The 12,490-nt window shown below is 37.7% G+C and overlaps 1 protein-coding gene across 1 annotated transcript in view; it reads right to left on the reverse strand.

The window, feature by feature from the left end:
- Window positions 1-12,490, reverse strand: part of RAI14 (retinoic acid induced 14) — a 71,980-nt gene that overhangs the window by 10,769 nt on the left and 48,721 nt on the right. The window contains 6 exon segments of the mRNA XM_065739999.1: window positions 60-238; window positions 2,041-2,147; window positions 3,583-3,653; window positions 4,379-4,436; window positions 6,304-6,368; window positions 8,005-8,093. Of these exon segments, the coding sequence (XP_065596071.1) occupies window positions 60-238; window positions 2,041-2,147; window positions 3,583-3,653; window positions 4,379-4,436; window positions 6,304-6,368; window positions 8,005-8,093 (569 nt within the window).

Genomic DNA, 12,490 nt, shown 5'->3' on the forward strand with positions numbered 1-12,490 from the left:
CTACACATACAAGTAGCCAATTCAAAATGATAAACTGCAGTTCAGAATCTCTTACGTACCCATATCCTGAGATATTTTTGATGACAGCAGGGTCTGGATTCCTGTATTCTCAGAGATCTTGGAGTAATGCAGGGCATTCTGTCCAAAGACATCTACTAAAGTGACATCTGCACCTTTCCTAAGGAGCACTTCCACCATGTTAAGGTTACCAGCTTCACAAGCCATCATCAAAGCAGTTCTAGACAGAAGAAACAGATACAAAAATGTCAAGAGAAACTTTTGAAGCAGCAGCTCATTTCTTTTTTTCAGGAGAAAAGTATGACAGGTATTGTGCAATGAAGACCAAGATTTTATCATCATGTGCCTTGAAATATACCTGTAACCATTATTTCTCCACACAAACACTTTCCCACCCTTCCTTCCCCTTTCCCATATTTCCCAGCTGGATCTTCTGTAAAAATCTGTTATGCTTTGCACATGTTTACAAACATTTCTAAAAATCAGCTCCTGAAGCTAGGAGAAAAGCTGGCTGCAGAATAAAGTCAGACTATCAGATTTCACTGTCTTGCTCCCACTTCAACACAAAAGCCTTTATTCCATCATTTTTCTCTTTTTCAAATGTTGCTTTTAGGCAAAATAGAGAGGTATTGTTCCAAAAGCCAAATTAATTTCACTGAGACTATGAGGTGCGTTTCACCTTAAATCTTGCCCAATTTTTTAAGGAAAACAGCAACAAAAAAAATCTCCTTAGAGCACAATCAATGCCCTCTCCAACACAGGCAGCAATATAGTCCCAAATCCTACAGTGGGGATAACACATAGGAGTGTTTTCCTAAATGTTTTTATTTTTATCTCTTTTTTTTTTTCTTCCAACGACTTGGAGGGGTCATAAGATGCATAGAGAATATGCAGACATAAAATTCCACTTTCACACATGTGCTAATATTGCTTTCCTGTTACAGCATAATTCTCCCTTTTTCTTATGAATACATACCTAATAGACTGGCCAAGGTCACCAGTAAATACTAGAAGTCACTATAGTGATAACATTTGGTAGATATTAAGACAATCATTTCGCTGATCAATTAAACACACCCTTTATAACAATGAGCCCTGGAAAAGTGATGGCTGTTGCAGTAGTGTGCTAAAAAGTAGTGTTGAGTAGTAACTTGGACAACAGTTGTACAGGGATAGTTTCAGATTACCAAAATAACCAAGTTAGTCTGGACAGGAGAAGGAATCGATCATGCCACATTCTAACACTTCTCCCATTAAAACATCTGATTATTCATCAAAAAATATAACCATTTCTGTGAACAGGAGATGCTGCAGTAGTTACTCTCCTTGCTGTTAGGAAATGGGGAATTGGTATATTCCATGTTACGTGTTTTTTCTTGCTTCCACACATGGTACTTCACACATACTATCTTATCTATAACAGAAATGTCTTCATCCAGTCTAGCTACAAATTTTTCACATAGTCTGTTGATCGTAAAAAAGCTAGCAAGGGAAAGTTGGAGGTCCCAGAACAGGTAACACCTCAGGTTCAAAGTACCAGTGAGGCCATTCAAACCTATGAATAAGATAGCACCTCCACTACAGAGCTTTACTATATTTTTTTCTTGTGGCTATGTTATGTTAAAAATGAGAACTTTTCGCAGATGTCACTTCTAAGTAATAGTTCAGGATTTAAGTTGCCAAAACTAACTCAGGCCAAAAGAGAGAGAGCAGCATTGAAAATACGGGACATATACCAAGTGATGCGTGGGTAAATGCCATCATTCAGATTCCTGTAGGAATGGTTTTAAATGGGATTTGCTGTGCTGGTAACCCAAGAAAAAACTTACAGTTTACCTCATTTTGGAGTTACATAGTTTCTGTTTAGCTTTTCTCATTAGGCAGAATTCCATAAACCTCAATAATGTCTAGTACTCACATTCTCCAGTACTGGGGACATTGTTTCAAGTATTTTGGGTATAGAGTTTCATTTGTCAGTCAGCCTTAGGAAAGAATTAACATGGTGATGTTAATCTGCAGTACCTTCCATTTTTATCCCTTGTGTTGATGTCTGCTCCGTGATCCAGAAGGTATTTACAGACTTCTGTATGGCCATTTTGTACTGCAAGCAGCAGAGGTATGTTGCCATCCTGGAAATGAATTTAAAGAAACCATAAACAATAATTTGACAACTTACAAATACTACTCAGGTTTATCAGATATGAACTTTTCTTCTACACAGCACAATCCAGGCACTATCTGTATATTTTTCTTGTGTATCATAAATGTATCTGGGTTTATTTAATCCCTTCCTTGACCATGGGGGATGAATTCACTTGGTAAAGCATCAAGAATAGGAATGCTTTTTGCTGTCTGTACTTCCTTTTCTGTTTGCTTAAAGCTACATGGTGATTTTGCAACTGTGCAATACCTATGCATATCTTCACAACAAAAGAATAACTGTAACTAAGTACAAGGTAAAACCACACCATTTCATAGAATAACAGTGTAACTGCAGTTGGAAGACACTTTTAGAGAGCATCTAGTGTTTCTTCTTTGCCTTCAGTCAAAAGCAAGGCAAACTTCACGTGATGGTACAGTGCTCAGAGACTTGTCCAATCAGGTTTTAAGCATGTCCAAGGACAGAGAAGCATGATGTCTCTCAGTCCTGTTCCCTGTGTTTCACCGCCTGGTGGTAAGAATTATTTTCTTAACACATAATTGGAATTTCCTAACTAGCTCCACTGCCCAAATTGTGATCACTGCTTGTCATCATCTCTGAGGTCTATTTGGCTCTATCTTCTTTATGATTACTCATGATGTAGTTGAAGTCATAAAAGATTCTCCCACAGCCTTCTCTTCCAATGACTAGAAAACCTTTTGGTCTTACAAAATGTAAATGCTGAAATTTTAGGTCTAATCTTTGCGATGGTTGTTTGTTTGTTTGTTTTAATATACCAAAAAGACCAGATGAGAAAAGATCCAAAACTTCCCTGAATGAGTCAGTAAACTAAACTATTAAAAAATATATAAATTAAAAAACAAACAAACAAACAAACACATTTTAATGCTCTTCTCCTCCCTCCCTTTTTTTCCTGATTTCTATCAGATCCCTTTATCAGAGAGTTTTCTGACAGGCAACTACACCATTCCCAAAGACAGATCTGATTGTTTGTATGAGTTTTGTGCTAGTCACTGTATTGTCCCATAGCCTTTACACTACACCAAGTATATTTTTCCCCCAGGTTTATCATACTCTGGATTTTTTTCTAATCATTTCAAAGTATCTGAAGGGCCCGCATAATGGTCTTTCTCAAAGCCTACTGCGGTCAATGGAGTCAACTTTTAATCATGTACAAATTAATTCTAGCTATATCTAAAAACCTTGCAATTTAACTAGCAGCAAACCTTTCCAGTGGTGTGTTAGTGAAGTGCTACGCCATGGAAAGCTGCAAAAGGAACATTGTCAGAGAAATCCAAAATGAAATAGAAGAGCAGTAGTAGTTTCAAATGCAGTACTTGAGCTTGATTGAAGTGGAGGGTGGTAAAAGCTTTGAGAAAGGCACAAAGAGAATAGGTACGTACCAAATCTTTGATGTTAACTGGACATTTGTGTTCACAGAGAAGTTGAACTGCCTGAAGACAACCACATGTTGCTAAAAGAAGTAAAATGCATGAAAATCCATTAAACTTCTTTTTTTTTTTTAATGTGTTCAAACTTACACATGTAATACTGTAGGACTATAGTGGGGTTCAAGGAAAACAAATTAAACTCTCTCTCTATTTTTAAGAAAGAGGGAAAGAAAGACAAACAGGATGAAGAGCAACCTGTACGCAGAAACAAAGCCAACAATTGTAGTCCAAGTTAACACGAGAACATATAAACTTAAAACACTGAAATCAGAATCAACCTAGTCTTACTTTTTAAGTCTTTCAATGGCTCTGCACTTGCAAGAATGTATTTGCTGACTGCAATTCACTGAAATTCACAATACAGAGTACTTATCTAAAAATATCCAGAATTTATCATCTAAGAGAATGGATATGCAACACTAAGCTACTCAAATCTTCAATTAGTCAATAATATGTTAATTTTACAAAAGTAAGTAAATTTTCATTGCCAGATTAAAAATGCAGGTGTTTCAAAAAGTGTGATTTTAAGCTGGAAATAAAATCAAATGATTAGTAAAAGAAAGACAGCAAAAATTAAAAGAAAAAAAGAGAGAAAAGGGAATGACAGGGCAGATATAACGTTCATTTTAATGTAGTTCACCATTCTGTCCTCTATTGTTCCAATCAGTAAAAAAGCTCTATCAACTCAAGAGTTGAGAATATAAAGCGTAACAAAATAGATGGTGCATGCTTTCAACAAAGAAGTTACCTGCATAATGTAAAGCTGTTTTCCCACAGTTGTCAGTGCTGTATACAGAACATTTATACTGTACAGTTCAGAAGGGAAAAAATAAACAATTAGAGATACATCAAAAAACAAAAACAAACAACAAACACGATGTGGAGAACAGACAGCTGAACAAGTCTGAGAATAGTTTTATGAGCTACTACAGAAAGCTGTCTGTGCAATAGAAATGAACATGAATGCTGATGAAAGACACAGCTTTACTCTCTACCAATCTCAACTATCCTTTCTTGCTAACAGCTTATACTGACGTCACAGTAAACATGGTGATGGAGTTGTACCTAAAAACATAATTATAGTTTTGGAACAATAAATTTCCAAAAACCAACAAGCTGAGAATCTGACTTCCATGCTTCAGAAAAGCTTCATGTTTTACACTGCACTAAGAACTAAAGCAACCTATTCTAAGGTAATTAGTCCCAAGTTGCTCCTGTGGAACGTCAACAAAAGCAATCCTTAGTTGTAGTTGTCAGGTAAATAGGCAGCAAATATTTGGGATTACACTAAATACACTCATCTGCTGCACTGATTGCATGCTGCTGCATGTGATACAATTAATGACAGCTTGATGTCACTGTTTATGTTCTAAATGGGTTTACTCTACAATTAGTAGATTTTTAGCAAAAAGTCTCCTTGCTTAATGATAACCTCTTCCACGTGTGCAAGAACAGCTGGACAGGAGTAGTGATGTCAGTAAATACAATGAGCAGGAAAATCAGTGAAATTGGACCCAATATAAGAGACAGCGAGGGAGATCAGTCACAACTGAATTGGAGAGCCCTGAAGTAAACAGAGGAAAATAATTCTGAGGTTGAGATATGGGATCCAATTTCTTTCTGCACTGCTACACTCAGGTAGTCATTTTGTAGGCTCATTATTTCATCCAAACTCTTTGTCACAGTTTTACTGATAAGTCTACATTCCTAAAAATCTGATCCATTGCTCTAATCACCCCTATGACCCTATGTCTTTCTGAAATGAAGTTGAGATGGACATCCCTTCTTGTTTGCTGACACACAACTTCAGCCTCACACTTTTCTTGTCTGTTTCTCCCCCATTTTTTTCTACTCCCTTTCTTACCTTTCACTGCCCTCTGACTCACTTCACTGTGGATTTGAGTATTTACATATTTTAGTATTCTAACTACCTTGGTTTCTTTCCCTTTGACACAACTCAACAAATGTTTCCATGGCCAACAATGGATTATTTTATACTGCACAGACAGAAAACAGACCAGTATATCAATACCAAAGTCCCACTACAAATGAAGAGTTCTTTTTCTGTGTATCTCTTAGATATCTTCTATTTCTAGCTCACCCAGCCACATAGACTAAAGCTGGGAAACGACAAGCTGCAACCTGTTCAGATCCAGTCTATGTTGGATCCACTGCACAGGTAAAACCGAAATTGTGAACCATTCAAAGAACATACTACATTGTTTTATATCATTGACCCACACGGCACCTGAAATGTCTTGAGAACATCTTTCAATCGCGGGGAAAAAAGACAACAGGATTTTGATGCCGATTGTGAATGCGCCCCCTGATGGTAGGCAAGCAGACAACACAGGCCTCATAAACTGGAGACACAAACTTTATATTTTTGCACTTATCTAAAGGTAACGACAACATAAAAAGACAAAGATGTTGTCGATGCACTGCCCCTGGAGGTATTCAAGGCCAGGTTGGGTCGGATGGTGTCCTGGACAACCTGATCTAGTGCTTGATCTAGTGTTTGGCAACCCCGCCCATGGCGGTGAGTTGGAACTAGATGATCTTTGAGGTCCCTTCCTTCCTAAGCTGTTATGATTCCACGATTAGCAGAAATGCATCAATATCTGGTGAAGAAATAAAGAAAAAAAATCAAAGAAAATTTATTTTTTACTTCACCTGAAGTAACCTCTTAATGCAGTCAATGTGGCTGTTCTTCACTGCAAGATGTAAAGCACTGTGCCCTGGATAAAAGCAAAGCAAAGCTAGTATTTAATCAATCAAAGGCACTGGAATAAACTCTTCCATACCGAAAGCATGACTTCTAATTGTCCATCAAGACATGAAAATCCTGCATCAAGCAGAATATAGTTACAACAGACTATCGTGCAGGCAGGGAACAGAATAATCTCAACGTCTACCTTCAGATATAGGAATGACACAGACAGTGTGACAGACCCTGTCTCCCTTGCAGAGAGTTGTCTGCCGATGTGTCTACATTACTTTTTTTCCCTCAAATTAAGAAGGAACCCATCTTGGAGAGCTAAAACATCCAAATTTACCAGCTACCACTACAACAAATCTGTATCTACGTGTGTAGAATGCACATACATAATGACTCAGGACATATGACTACTTCATTTTGCATTTTGAAAGCTCCTCTTGCTATTAATTTACTTAGTATCTATGAGCTCATACTTAGCTATGCAATATAGAGATTTACAACCAATTTATAGCGAAAGATTTTGCTGTCTGTCCTCTAATTTCTTCTTACACAACGCCTGAAAAATTTAAAAGGCCAAAGACAGCAGAAGACTAAATTAGCTGTACAGGGAAGAAAGAACGAGTTAAGTTTTAGTAATCAATACAGACAGGAGAGCCACTTATGACTGAACCTCACAGTAAATAAGGAGACTTTAACAGAAAAGGCATTACCTAACAAATGCGGTGTTGACACTCTCAGGAGTGAGCAGGTAACCTATTATTATCCAAGTGACTAATAAATCTTGAGGCAAATGAAGTATGAATTCTGAATAATAGTCCATGTCAGGCGTGTGTATTATCTTATCATTACACTTAATCTGAATGCTTCTTTCAGTATCACAGATGCTTTCTCACAGAGGCATAGCATTTCTGTTTTTGACAAATTCACTGAGGCTGCAAGCACTGACTAAAGCAGACCTAGTGAACCCAACATTTGCAGATCATTACAAGGGAGACAGAATACTGACACCTCATTTAGGTGACTCTGCTAGACAGAGAAAACGCTGGGCACAGATTCCAATTACAGGTCACCTGAAATATACTAAGAGTTTGCCAATTTCAAACTCAGCTCCCATCATTCTCCTACTGAAACACTAATTGAGGCACAGGACTTTCGAGGGCTGAAGCAGCACACTTTATGGTTCTCAGCTCAGTATGTCCTGTATCAGCAATTTTGACTATGTCATACTCCTGAGGAAACTGCAACTTCAGTACAGTTAAACGGGGTTAATAGCTTGGATACACATAAAAGCAACACACAAGATCCTGATTTAATCTATGCAAAGCTTTAAATGAAATGACCAAAAAGTTGGGAGGGGAAAGGGGTGGAGGCAGGCAGGGAAGGGAGAAGGGGAATTATAATAATATCAACAGCAATAATTAATAAATATGATTAAATAGTTTGCAATTACTGGAGTCAACTGTAAATGCTGACACTTGCAGTATATGGGCTTAAAATCTGAGTTCTATATGCAGTAAAGCAAGTAAGTCCAAACTGCAGAGGTTACAACATGAGGTGTGAACTGGGGAGAGCAGCACTGTCAAATTTACACATCAAGACTTACAGGCAAATGAAGCATGTTTTTACACTGTGTGTATAGGTTCACAGAGGCGTACCTGCACCATCCTGGGCTGTCACATCTGCACCATGTGTCACCATAATCCTCAGGCATTCTGCATGTCCTTTTGTGGCTGCCAGGTGAAAACTGGAAGAGAGTATTTATATGACACTTTTCCGTTTCTGAGACCTTCTTTATCTTTCATTCACAAACCAAGTACTGGCAAGTTTTCCCATTCCTGTCCTTAGGCCTTTTGGCAATCCTCCACTACCTCCCAAGCAGATAATAGCTCTGGAAGTGAGAAGGCCCATTAAAAAGCCTTTGTATTCATATATTTATATAGGCTGTTTCATTAACCCACGTCATATACCTCGTGTGCACCTATCCACAGAGTTTCAAAACCAATATCCTTTGTGATGCAGTACATCCCCATAGAATGTATGGGCTCGGGAAATCACTAAATAAAACATTCACAAAAACTGGCTTTGCTTTAGTCATTCAGGGCAATCTTAGTTTTCCTTTTTCAGAAGACAATATTTAAATCCTCTAAGAGCTGATTCTGTTTCTAAATTAAACTAAATCAAGTTCAGCTTCTGAATTAAATCTTCCTTCACTGCAGAGGTGAAACAACAACCCTGAGACAGTGCATTTGAATGCAACCTGGAGATACCAAAGCTACTGAGTATTTGTGAAACTATACTAAGGTTGTATTTTTCAGTTTTTGGTTTTGCTTTTACAAACAACCTAAGTTTGCAGAGGTTACAAACCACACCATGACAGGAAGCATTTAAGAGCATCAATTACTAAAGATATAATTATAGAACAAACCAAAGACTGAATTCAAGGCTTTTTATACTGACTGCTCACCTTCGACACTGTGAGCACCTCCAGATGTACAGAAGCAATCTTACACACATGCTTCTGGCTTAATGAAGTTGAGAAGCAAATACAAAGAAACAACTTATGAAAATGGAGGAGTTTATATCCTTCTGAAACATGTCATGCCAACATATGTGAGTCAAGCACAGGCAGACATACTGCTTTCCCACAGTCCTGCTATTATCAGCTCAATATACATCGAGAATAATATTAAAAAAAAGAAAAAAGAAACTAGAGACAAAACGCCTCTAACAATTACTATTGAATAGCTTAAGAAAAGCTGTGAAAATGCTTCCTAACGTGCCCCAAATTGAAAAAGCTTGCAATCTTGGGATGTTTTCTTACATCTTATAAAAGAGAAGTTCATTTTTAACACCATGCATTCTATGTTAAAACCTTTTTCCTCCAGAATCTAAAAGGAATCTAACTAATCATGCAGATATTTCCACAGTGTTTAGGAGTTTATATTTCAGACTAATATTGAAAGTTCAGCCTGCTAAGCAGAACAACTAGGAATAACAAACAAGAATGAAATGGGTATTTCTGGCACAGAGTATGTGAACAGTAACAGTTACAATAAACTGTAGACTTTGCATCCTTCCTGAAAAGCCAGCAGAGGAAAAAGACCGACTGACAAGATCTGGCAAAGAGCTGAGAAATTAATCGTAACAGGAGAGCTCTGCGAATGGAGTCCTCCACCAAGCACAGCAACTACCTCCCTTCCTCCATGGAGTCCTTCCATGCTGCCTGCTGCTGCCTACAAATGCTAGGCAGGCAGTGCTTACAGCTTCAAACTGTTCTCTACAAATGTAAAAATATTTTGTATGCTCATCCACACGCTTACTAGTGCCATGAACAAACTGAACAGATGCATAACTAAATACTTTGAAAAGCACAAAAAAGTACTGCGGCTGGCTGTTCCCTGGGCATTAAAAAAAAATCAGAGCTTTCTGATCTTGGTGATCAATGCAAAGTTGTGCAAACATTCTTCTGTAGAAGTTTCTCAGGCTTTAGGAAAATAGCTGGAAGAGGGAAGCAAAAGAAATCTGATAAATTCCAACACCTCTAATTTGGCCAGCACGTAATATCCACCAAATACTGAAACAGACTCAGCTACATTAATGTAGACATGCAAGACAATTGAAATCAATTGAATATCAGGAAGACTATTAAGCGTGCACTTGGCTCATTTGCATTTGACAATATTCATAGAATAATAAATACTTGAATAACTATAACTTGTCTAAATTTAGGATGTTAAGATTTTACAGAAAGACTGTGGAGAGTAGTGCCAAATGCAACAAGAGTATGCAAGAGCAAAAGAAGTCTGATTCAGATAAAATCAGACTGCAAAGAAAGCATAAAAAAAAGAAAAAGGAAAGAAAAACTTAACCCCTTTCAGGCTATGTGCTTATGAACACATCAATCCCACAGACACAAATAATTCCCAAGGCAGTTCTCAACAAGTCATTTACACACGCAGATACTGAGTTTCATGCTATCAGAAATTTTACAAGTTAAGAAAAAATCAAATAAAAAAGTATTGCTTGTCCCAAATTGCTAAGATTGAAGAAAAACCATCTGTAAGCAGAAAGGGAACATGTGAAGTATCCAACAAAAGCACAGAAGTTATCTGGAGAGCCCCAGAGAAAGAGAGTACAATGAGGTTTGCCTCATATTCATTTACAGTTACCTAAGCCTAACAGCATTTGGACTGCTACAACTCCCTCCCAAATGCTTTTTGTGTACTCCTTCTTTACTGCTAACAAGTCTCAAAATACTCTATAACTCTAAAAAGTCTTTTTTTTTTTCTTTTTATCTTAAAGATCTATAAGCGACTGAGGTATGAGGCTGGTTTAGTTAGCTGCCTCTTTGGTGAACCAAACTGGCTTACTGGAAATTGGTCCTGCTTCTGAAAGACAAGAGAATTACTCCGGACTGGGCTGACCCTATTACAGTCATGTGTAAGTCAACGTATTCCTGGAGACATTTATTTCAGTACAGAGTAACTCTTTACAAGCTACATATGCTTTCCTAAAACACCTGAGGTAAAGCTGCAGGTTTCCAAACAACATGTAGAAGCACAGAGCACTGGTGCACTTAACTTGTTTTCTTCATGAATAAACTTCCCTTTGGATGTAAGCAAAACACTTTCCTCCCACTTCCTTGTTGTGCAATGATAGGCATACAAAAACAAGCATGTAAGTCTTCATTTGGAGCAAGGGCCACACTGAGGGTTACATTCTCACTCGGCCTAACTCCCATTCCATCACTGAACTGACTTGAGATAGATTTCCTCTATTACTATAAAACATTTCTACCATTTCTGTAAGGCAAGATAGACTTCTATTATCTCCTGAACATTCAACACAGCAGAGTAGCATCTACCCTTCTCAGTGGTTTTCTCACTGGATCCACAAATGAAGACAGTCAGAATTTAGACTCACCTCACCTCATCTGACTAAGATCATCTGATTGATGCTGCTTTTTTCCCACTGGGAATATACAGCTCCCATAGCTACTCAGTCCTGAATATGAAATGAAAAATATATTCTTCAGGAGGAATATAAAGCTTAGTTGGAGTAAATAGGTTTGACAGTAAGAGGGAACACAAAGCAACATTACATAAGATTTGGAGTCAAGTAGCTGCAAGACTATCACCTCCAAGTCCTGCCAGGTGTAATTTTTCCTGATACTCAAACAACTTACTCAAATGCACTGATAGAGAAGTGTTTTTTATGAATGCTTGGTGACTGAGTAGAGTGGACAGCTGCATGACATCCTGAAACTAGTTGAAAACAGCAGATTTCTTACATATATATGTCACTGAAACAACTGTCCTAAATAAGCCAGTCCCACATTCAGTGCTAAGGATTTTTAGTGTGTTTCAGTCATGAAGTCAAGCCAGCAGGGAATGGAGCCTTCTTCAGTTGGTGACTGACAGAGCACAAGTGTTCAGATATGGCTAAGAGGTCAAGAACGAGCATTTCCAGAAATTATTTAATTGCCAGAAAGTAACTCAAACAGAACAGTGCTGTATTTTTTACTGATCAGCTCATATAGACCATTTATTTACAAATAATGGGTAAAATAGCAGAATTAATAAAAATGTAGAGGTCAGACTTGTAAAAATCAAGCTGATTGAACTTGTTGAGACATTGTTAGTACCAAGACATGGTCTGCTGAATCCAGATTCTCTGCTTAACCATCTACTCAGCTACATCCTGCGAAACTGAGCACAACCCTCTCACTGAATGTTATTTTGACAGCTGGCTTAAAAAAGCTGGGTGGTCCACATAACTAGAGAAAATGCTGCATAAGTATAGTAGAACATGATAAAATACAAAAAAATAAAGCCTCAAGTTAAGACTGTAACCTTCTAGCACAAGAAAATTCTTATTTGTTTAAAGAAAAGCAAAATTAGAAGAGCAGAAAAAATACATCCTATTGGGTGTTACAGTTCTGCGTGGCAGCATCATGCTCCAGAGCTGCTCTGGAATAGAACCAGCGTTCTCTGTTCACAGAATTTCTCCAGGGCTTGAGAGCAGTCTAACGCAGTATTCATCAAAATCCAAAGAAAACAAAGAACATGGTTGAATTATAAATGCCAAGTGAACAGAAAACAGCAAATACAAAATTATGACAAAGTAAAACACGTATGCAAG

The sequence above is a fragment of the Cyrtonyx montezumae genome, unplaced genomic scaffold (assembly GCF_038088225.1).
Source record: "Cyrtonyx montezumae isolate F1298 unplaced genomic scaffold, pur_monq_1.0 scaffold_25, whole genome shotgun sequence".
Lineage (NCBI taxonomy): Eukaryota > Metazoa > Chordata > Aves > Galliformes > Odontophoridae > Cyrtonyx > Cyrtonyx montezumae.